A 15,910-nucleotide genomic window follows, 5' to 3' on the forward strand; every position below is an offset into this window, starting at 1 on the left:
TTCATATTATCATGGATACCCAACTTTTATTTGGGCCAAACAAAAGTAATATCATTTTTCCAACCCCCAACTCTTCCTATGACCCATATTCAATCATTTCTTAGGGACACATCTTAGGCCTTAGTCGGGACTGAAGGCACTTATTCCCAGGGCCATCACAAATGGCCTGACAATAGTTTGGGCTTCTTTGTTAATATGTTTCTGGAGTTGCTAGACCTCAGCAATTCCCTATCAATGGGCTTTTATATCCCTATCATAAACCAACGAAAACAAAAATGGAAATGAAACAAAACGATTGTAATTCGATGGGAGGGGAGGAAGAGGAGAGTATAAAGGTAATATAGAATATATAAAAAGAAATATAAAAGGAGAAATGTGGTCAGAATATACTAAACTCAAACACCAAAGATTTAAAACCAAAATCCAACAAGAAATTGGATACTAGCAGCCAGCAAACTACAAGCCACAACAAAAAGAGATGCTACATCTACACTACAACATTTTAAAATCAAATTGATTGAAAGCCCGACACTTCTTCCCCTCCTCAAACGAGATTGAAAAACACATACACACATTAGTGCCAGTTTGGAAATTATTTGTTTCTGGTAACCTATTTGCACGGTGTTCATTAAAAAATATAGTTTTTAGTAACTTTTATATTTAAATGTATTACAAAAGGCTAAAAATTAGTTATTAAAAAAAAAAAAAAACCCTAGATTATTTTTATAAAAAAATAAAAATAAAAGACAAACACCTAAAATAAAGTTTACTTTTTTCTTCAATTCCCAAACTCACACTAAAGGTACTCAACCTAGAGATAGCATCAAAAACATGGGCAAGAGACGTAGCAATTACATATTGTAACATGGAACTTGCAAGGCAAACTAACGAAAATATTCAAGTTCCCTGATGTATTACTCTCAGCTGAACTACATTTGAAAGCTAATAAATTAGTAATGAAAATTATTGTATGTCCTGTGTCCTGTCCTCTTAAATCACCGCAATAAAACCACTCTTCAAACCTAAATGCCTAAACAATAACAAGAGGCTTAAGATTACACAGTTAGTCCTTGTGGGGGAGCAGCCATAGGTGTCTTGGGCTTAGGCTTTTCCACAACAATGGCCTGAGTGGTCAGGACCATTCCTGCAACTGAAGCAGCATTTTGCAGCGCACATCGAGTCACCTTGGCTGGATCAATAACTCCAGCCTCCACCAAGTTCTCATACTTGTCTGTCATGGCATTATAGCCAACTTCCCATTCCCTAACCTTTATCTTCTCCACAACTACCTCACCTTCAATTCCGGCATTTTGAGCTATCAGTGATGCTGGAGAAATCAGTGCCTACAATGAAAAAACATCGTTCACCAAAAATTAGAACTTAGCAAGTGCTTATTTACCAAGAGCAAAGAACGATTTAGACTACAATCCAATCAACCTAAACCATCCATGCACCAAGGACAGCTAAATTGAACGGACCATGCAAAAATCCAAATCATAGTCATAGGTGCTTCTTGGAGCCTGGAAGATTTTATGGTGCAGGTCCAAGTTTAGGAAGCATCTACTGGGGCTTTTCATGACTTTTTCAGGGGTGCTTCAGTTTTAGAAAAGTAAAACCACGATCCACCCCATTAGTAAGGAGCTTTTTTGCCACTTTATTAAGCAGGATGGACTCTTTTAGGCACTTTTGAGAGGGCAACCTAAGGGTAGCTTCTAAAAGCTGCTGCAGCTTCTCATACTGTAGAAAGCTGCAGTCCTACACCAAATTGGTGTTTAGCACAGATCAACTCCAATAAGCAGGTTTAGAAACAGGTGATTACATTTTTCAACTTTACAGTATTATTCTAAACTAATATCAACTCTTAAATTAGCAGATGCCCTGGACAGATGTTGTAAATCATATTTTATCATCACTTCATTACTCAAACATGGGATATAGTGAATTCTTACCCTCTGCACAATATCAGCACCTAGTCGCTCATCTGCATCTTCAATCTTGTCCTTAATTGAAGGTACTATAGTTGAGAGATGAACCAATGCAGCACCACCACCAGGCACAATCCCTTCCTCTATGGCTGCAAAAGTAGCATTCTTGGCATCTTCAATACGAAGTTTACGGTCCTCAAGTTCAGTCTCTGTTGCAGCACCCACCTTTATTACAGCTACCCCACCAGACAATTTGGCAATTCGCTCAGCTAGTTTTTCTGAGTCATAAACTGAATCTGTCTCTGCCAATTCCTTCTTCAACTGTGCAATCCTTGCTTGTAACTCATCCTTTGATGCAGCATCTGCAATAATGGTGGTGGAATCCTTGGAGATGGTCACCTTTCTAGCCAGACCAAGTTGCTCAACAGAGGTGTTCTCAATAAGCAGACCCAGATCACTGGCTTGGAACTCAGCTCCTGAAATATAGAAAATAAAAGCAGAAATTAGCACCACCAAGTAACGTTGTCTTGTAATGAAAGAAGTGTTCAGGCATCCACTATGCAAAAAAATGAAATTACTAAAATATGGCATCCGCCTACCTTCTGCATTGCATTGTAGGAAAGACTAAAAGATAAAACCCAAATGATGCATAAGTTTTTTAAAGAAAAACAATTTCAAGGGAGGACTTGGCCTCTTTTTCTAGCCTTATCAGAATGTCATATTAGTGAATGCCATTACAATTAGAGAAAGAGAAAGAGAGCAGCACCAAACATATCTTACAGTGAAATAAATTAAGAACATTTCAGGCGCCAACAGATATCAATCAACCATAATGCAAGCAAATTAAGTAGAATCACAACATTTAATTCCAATGAATTTACATACCTGTCAAAATGGCAATATCTTGAAGGAGAGCTTTTCTCCTCTCACCAAACCCAGGAGCTTTAATTGCAGCAACATTGAGAATGCCCCGTAGTTTATTTACAACAAGAGTAGCCAAGGCCTCCCCAGTAACATCCTCTGCAATTATAAGTAAAGGGGCTCTCAATTGTGTGGTCTTCTCTAACAGTGGAATTATGTCCTTTATTGCTGAAATCTTCTGATCCGTAACCAAGACTCTAGCATTCTCAAACTCAGAAATCATCTTTTCAGGGTTTGTAACAAATTGAGGGGAGACATAACCTCTGTCAATCTGTGGGAGAAGAGGAAGCAAAACACAGATGAGCCCTAAATAATTTAAAGCATGATTATGACACCACCAAAACTCAGCTTCAACTCTAAAGAAAGACACTAACCTCCATTCCTTCTTCAACTTCAACGGTTGTCTCAAATGAAGATGAGGACTCAATGGACAAAACACCATCTGGCCCAACCTTGTCAATTGCATCCGCAATCATTGTCCCAATAAGATCATCATTCCCAGCAGATATGGTAGCAACAGCTGAAAAGCAAGTGCAAAAGGAACAATTAGAATTAAAATCAAAATCAAAGAAGTAAGAGATGCTCACTAGATACACAAATTTGATATTGGGATTAAACAAACAGGCATGAGGCTATTCAATACCTTTGATATCATCACGACCTTTAACAGGCCTAGCCTTCTTCTCCAACTCTTCTACCAACCCTAGAACAGTTTTATCAATCCCCTTCTTTATTGAGACTGGATTAGCACCAGAAGTGACGCTTAACAGACCCAGTTTAATGATTTCCCTTGCCAGAATTGATGCAGTCGTTGTCCCATCACCAGCAGAGTCATTTGTTTTACTTGCAACCTATACATTACACCAAAACCAACAAATACAATTTAACATTTCAATGTCATGTATAATACATTAGTATTAAAAGGGATTTAACAAAATTCAAGTAGAAAGGTAAAGATGATCCAACCTCCCTAATGAGAGCTGCCCCAGCATTTTCCATAGCATCAGGGAGCTCAATAGCTCGCGCAATTGTGACTCCATCATTTACTACTTTAGGACTTCCAAATTCATCCAACACAACATTCCTCCCTTCAAAGTTCAAAAGAAAGCACCAGTTATGTAAACCGATGTTCTTTAACCCGAACCGAATTGAGCATTTTCCATAAACAAGACAACTCTTTTTAAAATAGAACCATGGAAAACAACAGCATAACATGAATTACCTTTAAAAAAACATAACAAATCTGGATATAAGCACAAAAATTCAAGATATCCCAAGAGAAAAACAGAAGATGTTAAAAATAAATGTAGCTCATTTTTTTTTTTCTTTTGATATTGTTTAAGCAATGGTTAAATGATTAAAATCACTCTTTCCTACAAGCTTAAACTTTTGAGATCAAGTAATAATTTATCATCACAACTGAATAGGTGGTCCTAAGTTTGAACCCTATCTCCATTCCACCTCCCATTCAAAAAGTTGAACATCCCTGATATTGGTACCCACTTATTAAGGTGGAGTGTGGGTCCACAATCCACACATGAGAGTGAGTGTTAGAATAATGATTAAATTCACCATTTTCTTTTTTTGTAGGAAAAAACTCCAGTGACAATTTATCAGATATATTTGCAAAGATTAGAAAGTTATTTCTATTCACCACCACAAATTTACATATATGTAATCTCTATTGACTAATTTGTAGGCAAAAGGCATTTTTGGTTGTCAACTATTAGTTCCAATTTCATTTTGGTTCCTAGAAAATTTGTGTTTCTTTAGTTTTTTGAACATGTCTAAATACTACACTTGTCGTCATTTAACGTGGGGAAAATGTTGATGTGACTAACAAATTATTTTTGAGTCGCTCAAGTACAATTAGAAAAAAAGGCATTTAGGTGGCCCAATTAATTTTCTATGGACCAAAATGCAACTGGCCCTAAAAGTTGAGGACAAAAATTGCTTTTGGCCTAACTCGAATGTCAATAAAGCTACCAGTCTCACATATTGAGGTAAAAGCATCCCCCAATCTCAAGGGCCGCACTTGCAAAACCAGTTGCCAATATTTAACCAAACAACCACAATAGATATCTAAACCATTGAAAAAAGTTTTCAATTCTTAAACTTGTCACCATGAAATTCTACCCTGTTCTCCATGTCAACAATAAACAGGCAAATGTTTTCCTTGGCAATTAGGAGCCTAAGACTTATATCCATTTAGCATGAGCTTATAAGCTCAGCTTTTTGCTTTTAGCTTTTATGTACAACTTTTTAAAAACTCGCTTTTTCTCACTTTTCAAAGTACAAATATATTTTGGCACACTTTCAACAAAAAGTTTTCAGCAAAAAGCAAGATAAGTTGTTTCCAAATGGATACACATATCAAATCCCATACCACAACCTGAGCTTATCTAGTATTACAAGTTTCAACCCAAATGCTAAAGATACTAATTTTATCAAACCTCACCAAATTTCTTTCGATTTTAAACACCACAGCAGCTCACTTAGCATAATATAAACAGATTATAAACACTGAATTGCATATATCGACGATGCGCAACAGCATATAAGAAGAAGAATAAGAAGAAGAAGTTACCCCTAGGACCAAGAGTAAGGCCAACAGCATCGGCAAGCTTATCAATTCCGGCCTGTAATGCAGACCTTGAATGCTGGTCGAATGCGATTTCCTTTGCAGAAGCCCTCACAACAAACCGGCTACTCGATTGCCTGAAATTGAGCCTGTTGCTCTGTTTTTGCTGATTCCCATTCCTCCTCAAGCTCTGCCAAAGAAGATTAATATTATGAACCATTGACAAAAACCCATCAATAAACAAAAAAGACCCAGATGATAAACCATCGAAACAGACTTTTTTTTCCAATCATTTCCAAACAAAAGCAATCAAATTATGTTTCTTGATAAACCCCAGAAAGTGCTAAGAAGAGGTAGGGTACCTGTTTGGGAGAGCAGAGAATAGAGGCGGTGGAGATAGCGTTGGCTGATGCCATTGTTTTGTGAAGTGAGGTAGAGAGAGAGTGAGTGAGGGAGTGAGTGCTGAAGCACGGTTTGGATAAGGAGTTGAACAAGGAGGCAACTGAGGGTTGAAGGCTTTGTGTGCTTTAGGGTTTAATTTTATCGCAAATGAGAGGAGGTTCCAGAAGTTTTGTCCTACTCCAGAACCGTTGAGACTTTATGGGTTTTTATTTTTTATTTTATTTTTTTTGCCTTGTGTTGGTTCGGTTCGGCTCACTTTCTTCGTGTCTCCTGTTTCTTGAGATATTTTTTTGGGTAATATTTTAGTAGAACAAATTATAAGGGATCGTTTGGTAGGGCATTTCAAACACTTATTTTTATTTTTTAATTAATATTATATATATTTTTACACATATTTTCATCTATACGTATTTCAAATAACTATAAACAACATTAATCAAATTTCTCTACCAAACGGACCATAAAATAACTTATTATTTATGATTTTATCCCAAAAAAAACTTATTATTTATGATTGGTTGTGAAAGTATTATAGATGTAACAATTTTCATTTAGGTATACTTTCTTATGTCTGTCCTTAATTTTTAGGCAAAAATATAGTTTTGGATGCCGTATATAGCTTATGTCATCTCTTTTTACCATCTCAATAACCAAAATACACACTAGTAACAAATTATTGTAACAAGTTACTACTATTTTTTTTATTAATTTCTTTCTTTCTCTCTCTCTTCACCACCTCTTCATTGTCGATCCCACTTATATCTCTAGTGGTTGTCTCTCAGTCTCTTCTCTTTCATCTTTTCTCTATCTTTTCATCTCTCCGCCTCACCCTTCTCTCTCTCTATTCCTCCTCTCACCACCACTTTGCTACCGTGGACCATCTCTCTTCTCTCTTTGTTGTGATGATCGTGATTGAGATCAAAATTTGGGTATATGTTGGTTGTGATTGGGCTTTTGTTTTATGTGTGTTCATATGAGTTTGGTGGCTGCTGGTTTGGTGGTGGTGATTGATTTGGGGTGTGGGTTTTGTGGATTTTGGTTGTGGTAGTAATTGATTTTAATGATTTGCTTATATTATTCTATATAAAATGCTAAAAAAAATAGAACATTTGATGTTGGGTGTATTGTAATGTAATGTGGTAAAATAAATAAAATAGCTTTTTGAGTTGCAAAAAACTAAATTTAGAAGCACTGCCACTATGAATACTCTAATTGAGTTCAATATAGCTATATATATTTGAATTTAATCATTATTGAGACATGTAGCATTGTTGGTGTTTCTTTATCAATACAATCATGTATTTAAATATAATTATTCTTAGAGAGAGAGAAAAAAAAAACTTATTTTTTTATGCATGAGTATCCTTCAATACAATAAAAAAAAAAAAGGCGAAAAGCACATTTTAGTCCCTACATTTTCAAGAGATTCTTATTTTAGTCCCTATCCTGAAAAAGCTTCCCGCTTTGGTCCCTGCCGTTACTCATTTAACAGAAATATCCTACGTGGCAAACGGTCCAACAGTAAATGCTGACGTGTCTATTAAAAAAATATTTGCATTTTTAAAAATGCCACGTTAGCAATTTAATTTTTTTAAAAAGCCACATCAAATAAAAATAATATAAAAATTTCTAACCTAATTATTTTTTTAAAAAATAAAAGAAATTAGTTAAACTTAGCCCAACAATTTCAAACCACCGAAGTCAGCAATCACAAACCCACTGCCACTGTAACCCACCAAAGCTAGCAAAGCCACCGAAGCCAACAATCACAAACCTAAAAATTTCAACAATATTTACATACTCGCCGAACCACAAACAAGCACCAAGAAACCACAAACCCGAAAACGAACAACAAACAACCACCAAGAAACCCAAAAATTTCAACAAAATTTACATACCCACCGAACCACAAACCCAGAAACGACCAAGAAACCACGACCCAAGTCTAGAAACGACCAAGAAACCACGACCTAAGTCCAACATCGACTAATCTTTGGTTGAAAGAGATGAGAACAGTAGCGGCAGCATCGATTCACCCACCCATAGCGATCTGAATCACGGCCACCCAAAGCCTCCTCACCGATCTGCCAAGCCGATCTGAAGCCCAAAAGCCGATCTGCCACAATGATCTGCCACCACCAAACCCGGCCACCGATTCAACTCCACCACCGAAACGCCACCACTGAACCCAGAAATCACCGAAATGCCACAATGATCTAAAGAAGACATAGTTTGAGTTCTTCATGTTCTTCCAAAAAAAAAGGAAAAAAAATTAATTTAACTAATTTCTTTTCTATTTTTAAAAAAATAATTAGGTTAGAAATTTTTATATTATTTTTATCTGATGTGGCTTTTTTTAAAAATTAAATTGCTGACGTGGCATTTTTAAAAATGCAAATATTTTTTTTAATATTATTTTAATAGACACGTCAGCATTTACTGTTGAACCGTTTGCCATGTAGGATATTTCTGTTAAATGAGTAACGGCAAGGACCAAAACGGGAAGCGTTTTTCAGGATAAGGACTAAAAGCGGTAAAAATAAAATGTAGGGATTAAAATGTGTTTTTCGCCTAAAAAAAATCTAAAGTTATGTGGGGGGTCTTATTAACAGTAACTCCTACAATCATGGCCACATCCAAATAGAGATGCCACATTGGTGCTCCTTTCTAAAGGGTTAAATTTTTTGTTTCTTTTAAAGCAATAAAAATCTCCTACAACCACACATTTTCTACTTAAAAAGAGATTCTCTATCATGCTCTCTCCATTACTTAAGAATGGAACTAACTTGAGCTTTGGAGTGCTTCCTACCACCCAATGAGGTATTGCTCTTCTCTATACATGACTTGGGTGATACCAGACCTCTAAAGAACTTCATCTCCCACCAAACTCGAGCTTACAAGTTTGGTACCCGGCTCCATACATGCAACTGCCAAACTCATTTACATTTTAGTGGAGAAACTCCAGTACATGACCTAGCTAGGGCTGACAACAATGGAGCTTCCTTCAATAAATAAAATCTATTGTAGAAGAGTTAATCAAGCTAGACTAAGGACCCACTACAACAGTATTTAAGGAAGTATACCTAAGATGTACCATTTTTTTTATTGGTCTTGTTATCAAGGACACATGTTAAAAAGAATATTAAATATGAATGACACATTGTTAAAGGATAGTGTAAGTACGAAAGCAAGATCTGGATCCTCTCATTTCCCTTTGAAATAGAGAATGTCCATTTCACAGATAGGATCTTTTTGAAAACTATCAAGGGTAAAAAATGTGCCACGTCAATTAAAATGTAAAACTCTAGGATCCAGATTCAAACCACAGTTAACTCAACAATTTCTCTCTCACCAAACCCATCTGAATATTTCAAACTCTCTTGCTCTCTCTCTTCTCCAAGGTTTGACTTTCTCTTTCACCCCATCATCACGGTGCCACCACTACCACATGCGCCAAGGCTACGATTTGATCAAGCTTTTATGCTCCAAGTTTTTACCCAAACACTATAAGCAGAAGATTTTCATCTGAATATTTCAAACTCTCTTTCTCTCTCTCTTCTCCAAGGTTCGACTTTCTCTCTCACCCCGCCGTCACGGTGCCACCACTACCACCTGCACCAAGGCTACGATTTGATCAAACTTTTATGCTCCAAGCTTTTACCCAAACACTATAAGCAGAAGATTTTCTCCAACTTCATCCGCTAGAAAAATATCAACTAATCTATCTATGTTTGTATGCCTTTTGTTGCTTTGTGATAGTGCTTTCTTGGGGTTTTTGATTTTCTTTTGAATTAAGATTAGTTTATACGCTTATAATTTTTATTGGGGTCTCTCTTAATATATATATATATATATATATATTGTCTGTGTATGTGTGTTTTATGTTGTGGTTATTAGAATGTTTGGTTCCATTTTTTTGGTTTGTGGGTATTTTTTTTTTGGTCTCACTGTTATGTAAATGTTTGTGCTTTTGGATGGATTTTGATTTTATTTTTAATTGTTCACTTTATTATGAAAGGTTTTAGGGAATGTATTGTGAATGCCTCTTTGTTTTCCCTGTCATGCCACTGATTGCAGAATTGGGGGTGTGTAAATTGTCCTTTGTAGGAATGGAATGCACATAATTGCATTTTGATGATGAACTGTAAAAGAAAACATTCAACCTATGGCTAGATTTTTGTTTACTGGCTGCTAGCTGCTGATATACACTAGCTTTTAGGGTAAGGTAGATGAATTTTCGATTTTCAAAAATTTGAACTATTGAGAACCCTTTTGTTTTTGGTTTGAACTTTAAAGCTCTTATAGGAAGAATAATTGAATTTTCTAACTATTTTTTGTGCCTCTCTTTTTGTAGATTGGTTCTTGTATTGGCCTTTTGGTTATCCATTTGAAAAGTCTGCATAATTTTTTGGACAGGTTCTGTTATTGGTTTCTCTATAATTTTGAAGGATTGAGATTTGTTAATATTGCTTGTAGGTTTTATTGATCTTAATCATCAGTAATTTGGAAGGGCCTTTGGAGCTATGATACATCCCAAAGCTTTGATACCAAAAGAACTTACATAACAAAGAAGCATCATACATTCATACCAAGAGATGGGGCAAGTTGTTTAACACGAGGCAAGTCGAAGTGATCAAGCTAAGATTGAAAATTGTAGACTTTTGATGAATGTATAATCAAGAAGCAAGAGGTGGAATGTATAGTCAAGCAATAAGCACACCAATTGTGGAAGTTTCATGTTATTATAATCATATAATCAAAGTGTTTATTTCAATGGAATTCTTATTATGTGATCAAAGTGTACATTTTAATAAAATTTATTCATTTTTTTATATTAAATTCTCTTATTGTCTACTCTGTTGGATTGAATTTTGATTGTAATGCCAAGTAACTCATAAGGGTGCAACCTAAGTACATAGATTAGCTGAGCAATGTAAAAGAAAGTGATTAACTGGCTCCCTTACCAATTTGCAATGCAAGTACATAGAGTTCACATGAATGTGCATTTAAACAAAAACCAAGTGATTTGCATTTTGTAAGGTTGAATTTTATCAACTATTTTGTTGACTTTATTCCGTACCAAATTTGCTTGTATTTTAGTAATTAGTAACCTTGTATTTAGGTGGGAATTATGTAAGGGTAGTGAGTGAGAGAGTGTGAAGAAATGCTCAAGATTGTGCAAGGATGCAAAGACTCGCGGGTGACTTGCGATTGGCAAGCCGCCAAAGTTGGTACACGTGTGGAGCATGCAGGGAAGCTGAAGAGTCATGCCAGCTGTTGCACTATAGGACAAAAGTCCCAGGCTGGCCAAGCCGTTAGCTCACGGCTTGAACTCGCAACTCAGCCCAGTCGCGAGGTCAAGTTGCTAGACCATTCTGTTTGGGAAAAACTGACTTTTCACATTCCTTCTCACCCTACTATATATATACCCTTATACCCACAATATTTTGAGAGCTTCCAAAGAGAATTTTGAGAGAGAAACCCTAAAGAAAAACAAGATTGATTCATCCACAATCTTCACATAGAAACTCTTCAAATTCCTCTACTCTTTCCTTTCCATTGTCAAATTCTTGAGAGGTACATTACCAAAACCTTTTCTCACCATACCCATATCTGTGAGAAAGCCATTTGGTGTTTGGGAAGCAGTTAAGAAGGGACCAATTTCATATTGGTAGATGCTATGGTCAAGTAGCGGAATCCGGTAAGCTAAAGAAGAAATAGGTTCGGCATAACCTCATTGGAGTAGGAGTTTGGAGGGCTTAGGTACATTGGGTAGATTAGGCTTGGAGGGTCTTCTGCTGTTCATGTATCCCAACTACATTCTTTAGTGGATTGTTTACCGCTTGGAGGGCGGCGGAGAGGTTTTACGCCGTGGGCTTCGGTTTCCTCTTTGATAACACATCGAGTGTTATCCTTGTGTTTGCATCTCTCTTCCCTTAATCATTTCCATTTAATTTCTGTTGTGGATGTGATTTTTTTTGGTTTACATTATTTATCAATTCTGTTTTAAGCTTATATTCATATTTCACACATTAATTGTTTGACATCAAGCTTGAATTGGTAATTTGTAAATTGGAGGTCTAAATGTTCATAGTGTTTTATACACTAATTGAACTTTCACATTTAACCAAAAACCAAGTGATTTGCATTTTGGCCTTAAACTTCTTTGCACATGTTAAATCCATAGAAGCAACATTGTTTGGATTTCAAATTTGATTCACAAATTCAAAATTTAAATAGTGCAATGGCAACTAGATTGCTTTATTGCAAAATACATTATATTCACTGATGAAATTGGTTACTTGCCTTAGAAACATACACTAAATTTTAAACTCAAAATTTCTTAGTGAAAGTGGAAACAAAAGAAAAATTGACACACCAAATAACATGCATATAGTTCCAAGCTTGGCTTCTTTATATAATTTTTTTCCCCAAACAACAACACTTTTATATAAAAACAACAACTCCTGCCTAGAAAAAAACTGAACATTATTTACAGCAAAGAGGGAAACTGATCCACTCCTAATAGTATAAAAATTATACAGAAAACAACAACTTTTGCAGAAACACAAACAATACATCCGAAACCTTTAAAACAAAACAGGACAATTTGCTACAGAATGTGCAATACCGGACTTATTCTGCAGAAACAGTAATTATGCAAAAAAACATAACAATTTCTATAGCAACAAATAATTATGCAGAAATTAACACCATGTAGAGATACATCAGACATGTAGGTTAAGTATTCTTTTCAAATAATAAAAAATCTGAACATTTGAATGTGACCAAATGTGACTAAGTTTTGGACCATCAAAACTCCAGTCCTAAACTAGGAAAATTACAAAACAAGAGCACTTAATCTCAACATATATCATAGATTATAAAACATGATCCTAAACTAGAAAAATGACTTAACTTTATGAACCATCTCATTCCATCAACTTGTAACACTTTCTTGAGTCAAGGGACCTCCACTTGCAATACTTCCTTGAGTCAAGAGACCTCCTGCACCATCAATTTTGTCGTTGGAGCCTACCACACTTGATATACTCTTTAAATGTGATGCTAATGCAACACTTGCTGATGAGCCTCCTTGATGTGATGCAGAACTTGTAGAAGCCGACTACAAAAAAACCAATTACACATTACACATATCACAAGCTTAGCATTAAAATTATCAAATTATGCATCTAAACTATTATTAATATCAAAGTAAAATATATAATTGTAAATATCTTTACCATTAAAAGTTGTGTAAAACTAGTAATATTTCCAGAAGAGATATCCTCAATTTTCTTTTGTACCATGATGTCATGTGCATATATTTCCTGTAAAAATTGTACTTGTTAAGCAACAATAATAGTATACTATATTACTATGTAAAATAAAATAGAATGGTGAAAATAAGGATAATTTAGAAGATTAACTCCTGCACTTTTCTTTTCTTTGTTTGCTTCTTTGATGTGCCTTCCTTTGGTTTCGGCATCTTTTCTATCCATGATTTCGTCCTACGCTTTTTATTACGATAAATCTCCCTTTTCTTTATCCCTTTTGGTACAATCGTAATCAAAAGACATAATTGATCTTCTTCGTCTGCAAAATCGGTGGAAGGCCTAATGATGTCTTCTTCTATATTAGCTTTGCAATTCCTAAGTCACAAGGTTTTTTTTTTTTTTTTTTTTTTTTTTTTTTTTTTTTTTCAAATTTGCAATTGCTAAGCTTAGAATATTATGGCCTTCTTTAGTTTAACATGCCTTATTCACCAATTGAATATATTTTGGACATAAATCTTGATACCGATTTACATATTCCAATTGAGTATCCGGCTTAATGTTATGTGTTGTGCAATTTTTTCTGCTTCCATCTTTTTCATCTCTTCTCCACCTCTTCATGATATATCTATTAGGAATCAACTTGATATCCAATACATCAAGAACTTTCAAACCATGCCTACATAAAATACCAAATGACTCAAACTTCCTGGAACTACAAGATAGAGTCTCATCTAATGGATTCCACATGACTTCATATTTTCCATGTTGATTGAAAACTCCAACCACATAACTATGTGTTTGACTCACATTGCATTCTAGGATGGAAAGTGCTATTACCTCTTCAACTTCTGTCTGAAATAAATCAAACAACGTAGGTGTGTACACTATTGCTACTTGGTTAAGCATAGGAGAGCTTTTGAGCTTCAATCTTGAAAATTTATGTCTAGAGTTGTATTATGTTTCTAACTCCTTATCCCATTTTTGATTGAGAACTCTTTCAAAATGAGTGAAAAACTCTACTATATTGAGATTAGTACGCAAGCAATCTTTCAAGTTAGCATTGAAACTCTCACTAAGCTGGGTTATCTTTATTCTTGCAGTGAAAGTTCTCTTAACATATGCTTGGGCCCATTTTTCCTTCAATTTAAATAGATCAATTAGCCATTTATTTTCACGAACATCGTATTTATCCAGCATTTTATTCCAAGCTGTAAGAAACTCACCTTCACCATCATACTCATAGATACATGCTAAGAAATAATTGTTAAATTGAGACTCATTTTTTAGTAAATGACCCAAGTGTTTCTCAGCATTCTGCCACATATGCCGACTACACAATGCATGATATGTCTTAGGCATGACTACTTTTATTGCAACTGACATTGTTGCATCTTGATCTGTGAAAATAGTGATTGGCTTCTTTTCAGACATTGCTTCTAAGAAGGTCTCAAATAACCATACAAAAAATTCAATTGTTTCATCATATAAAAGTGCACCTCCAAATACAACAGTTTCTTTATGGTGATTGAGACCCAAAAATACTCCAAGTGGCCTTGCATCTCTATTTGTACTATACGTTGTATCAAACGTTATTACATCACCGAAGTGGCTATAGTTAATGATCATTCTTGCATCGGCCCAAAAGATATTAGTAATCAACTCTTCATAGTCCAATTGAGTAGCTAAATAATATGAAAGATTTTCCTTAAGTTGACGACTAAAATATCTTCCCAAGCTAGCAGCTTCCCCATGCTCTATGTCTCTTTGTCACTTAGTGTGTAAATAGTTTTTATGATCTTGCTTGGTAAAACCAAGATTATCATATCCACCAACTTACTTACTACGAATCTCATAAGATTGCTTTAATCTTAATCCCAATTCATGTGCCAAATCAATCGCAATAGCATGAGTTGCAGCCACTTTCCGTTGTGATGGCATCATGTGTACAGTTGATGGGAGGTGGAGATAGTGGTTATGCTCAGCAATAAATTCATTCACCACATATTTTTTACTATCTCGATTAAGTACAATAACCAAATGTGCTTCACAATCACATCTTGTTTTATGCTCCTGGATTCTTTATATTTTGATCTCTCTTGTCTTTGCCTCGAACTCCCTCCTTCGTGCACATAAATCTCCTTGAAGTAACCACTCCATTATTTTACATTTATTTACACACTCTTTTCTAATAATAAAACCAGCCTTTCTGCCATATTCATTATAAAAATCATATGCAATCTCATCTGCTTCAAACTCCATCCCTTTAAATGGGGTAGATTCCATAGGCACATTAGAAGGAACATGTATTCCCATCATTATCCCTAGAAAAAATTGACCATAAATTTATTATAACTTTCACCTATCATTTGTTTTCAAAACAGAGATGATGTAAAAAAATGAGACAGAGTAAAAATGAAAGAGTCATTGGAAGCAAGGGAAAATTTGGCTGCTGAATGAGCAGTAGAGTTACGGCATCTACTAATCCAACTAAAATTGCAAGAAACAAAAGACATAGCCAAGTTTTGAATGTCAGCAATCAAATGGGAAATAGACCAGGCATAATAGGGACCATTGGTGTGGATAGACTAGGCAATCAAATATGCCATATACTAATAAAGATTCAATCTTTATTTCAAAAAAAAAAAAGATTCAATCTTTGTCCCAAAAAAATAAAAAAGATACTCTAAGAATCATCCAGCCATTATAAAGATTCAATCTTTATCTCAAAAAATTAAAAATAAAAGTTTAGATAGACTCTAACTTGCATCTAGCCATCAAAACAACAATATAAACTCACCAAGACA

General features: G+C 35.2%; 2 protein-coding genes across 2 annotated transcripts; both read right to left on the minus strand.

The window, feature by feature from the left end:
• Window positions 1-885: 885 nt before the first annotated feature.
• LOC126725495 (ruBisCO large subunit-binding protein subunit alpha) lies at window positions 886-6,003 on the minus strand. The gene is made up of 8 exons (XM_050430262.1): window positions 5,790-6,003; window positions 5,434-5,617; window positions 3,813-3,934; window positions 3,490-3,697; window positions 3,221-3,366; window positions 2,811-3,117; window positions 1,950-2,401; window positions 886-1,343 (listed from the first exon to the last, which is right to left on the minus strand). The coding sequence occupies exons 1-8, from the start codon at window positions 5,841-5,843 to the stop codon at window positions 1,056-1,058; spliced, it is 1,761 nt and encodes a 586-aa protein (XP_050286219.1). The 5' UTR covers window positions 5,844-6,003; the 3' UTR covers window positions 886-1,055.
• A 6,766-nt stretch (window positions 6,004-12,769) lies between these two features.
• LOC126732897 (protein FAR1-RELATED SEQUENCE 5-like) lies at window positions 12,770-14,732 on the minus strand. The gene is made up of 4 exons (XM_050435993.1): window positions 14,100-14,732; window positions 13,638-13,958; window positions 13,074-13,160; window positions 12,770-12,955 (listed from the first exon to the last, which is right to left on the minus strand). Exons 1-4 carry the CDS (start codon window positions 14,730-14,732, stop codon window positions 12,770-12,772), a joined length of 1,227 nt encoding a protein of 408 aa, XP_050291950.1.
• Window positions 14,733-15,910: the final 1,178 nt, after the last annotated feature.

Source organism: Quercus robur, chromosome 1 (assembly GCF_932294415.1).
Source record: "Quercus robur chromosome 1, dhQueRobu3.1, whole genome shotgun sequence".
NCBI lineage: Eukaryota > Viridiplantae > Streptophyta > Magnoliopsida > Fagales > Fagaceae > Quercus > Quercus robur.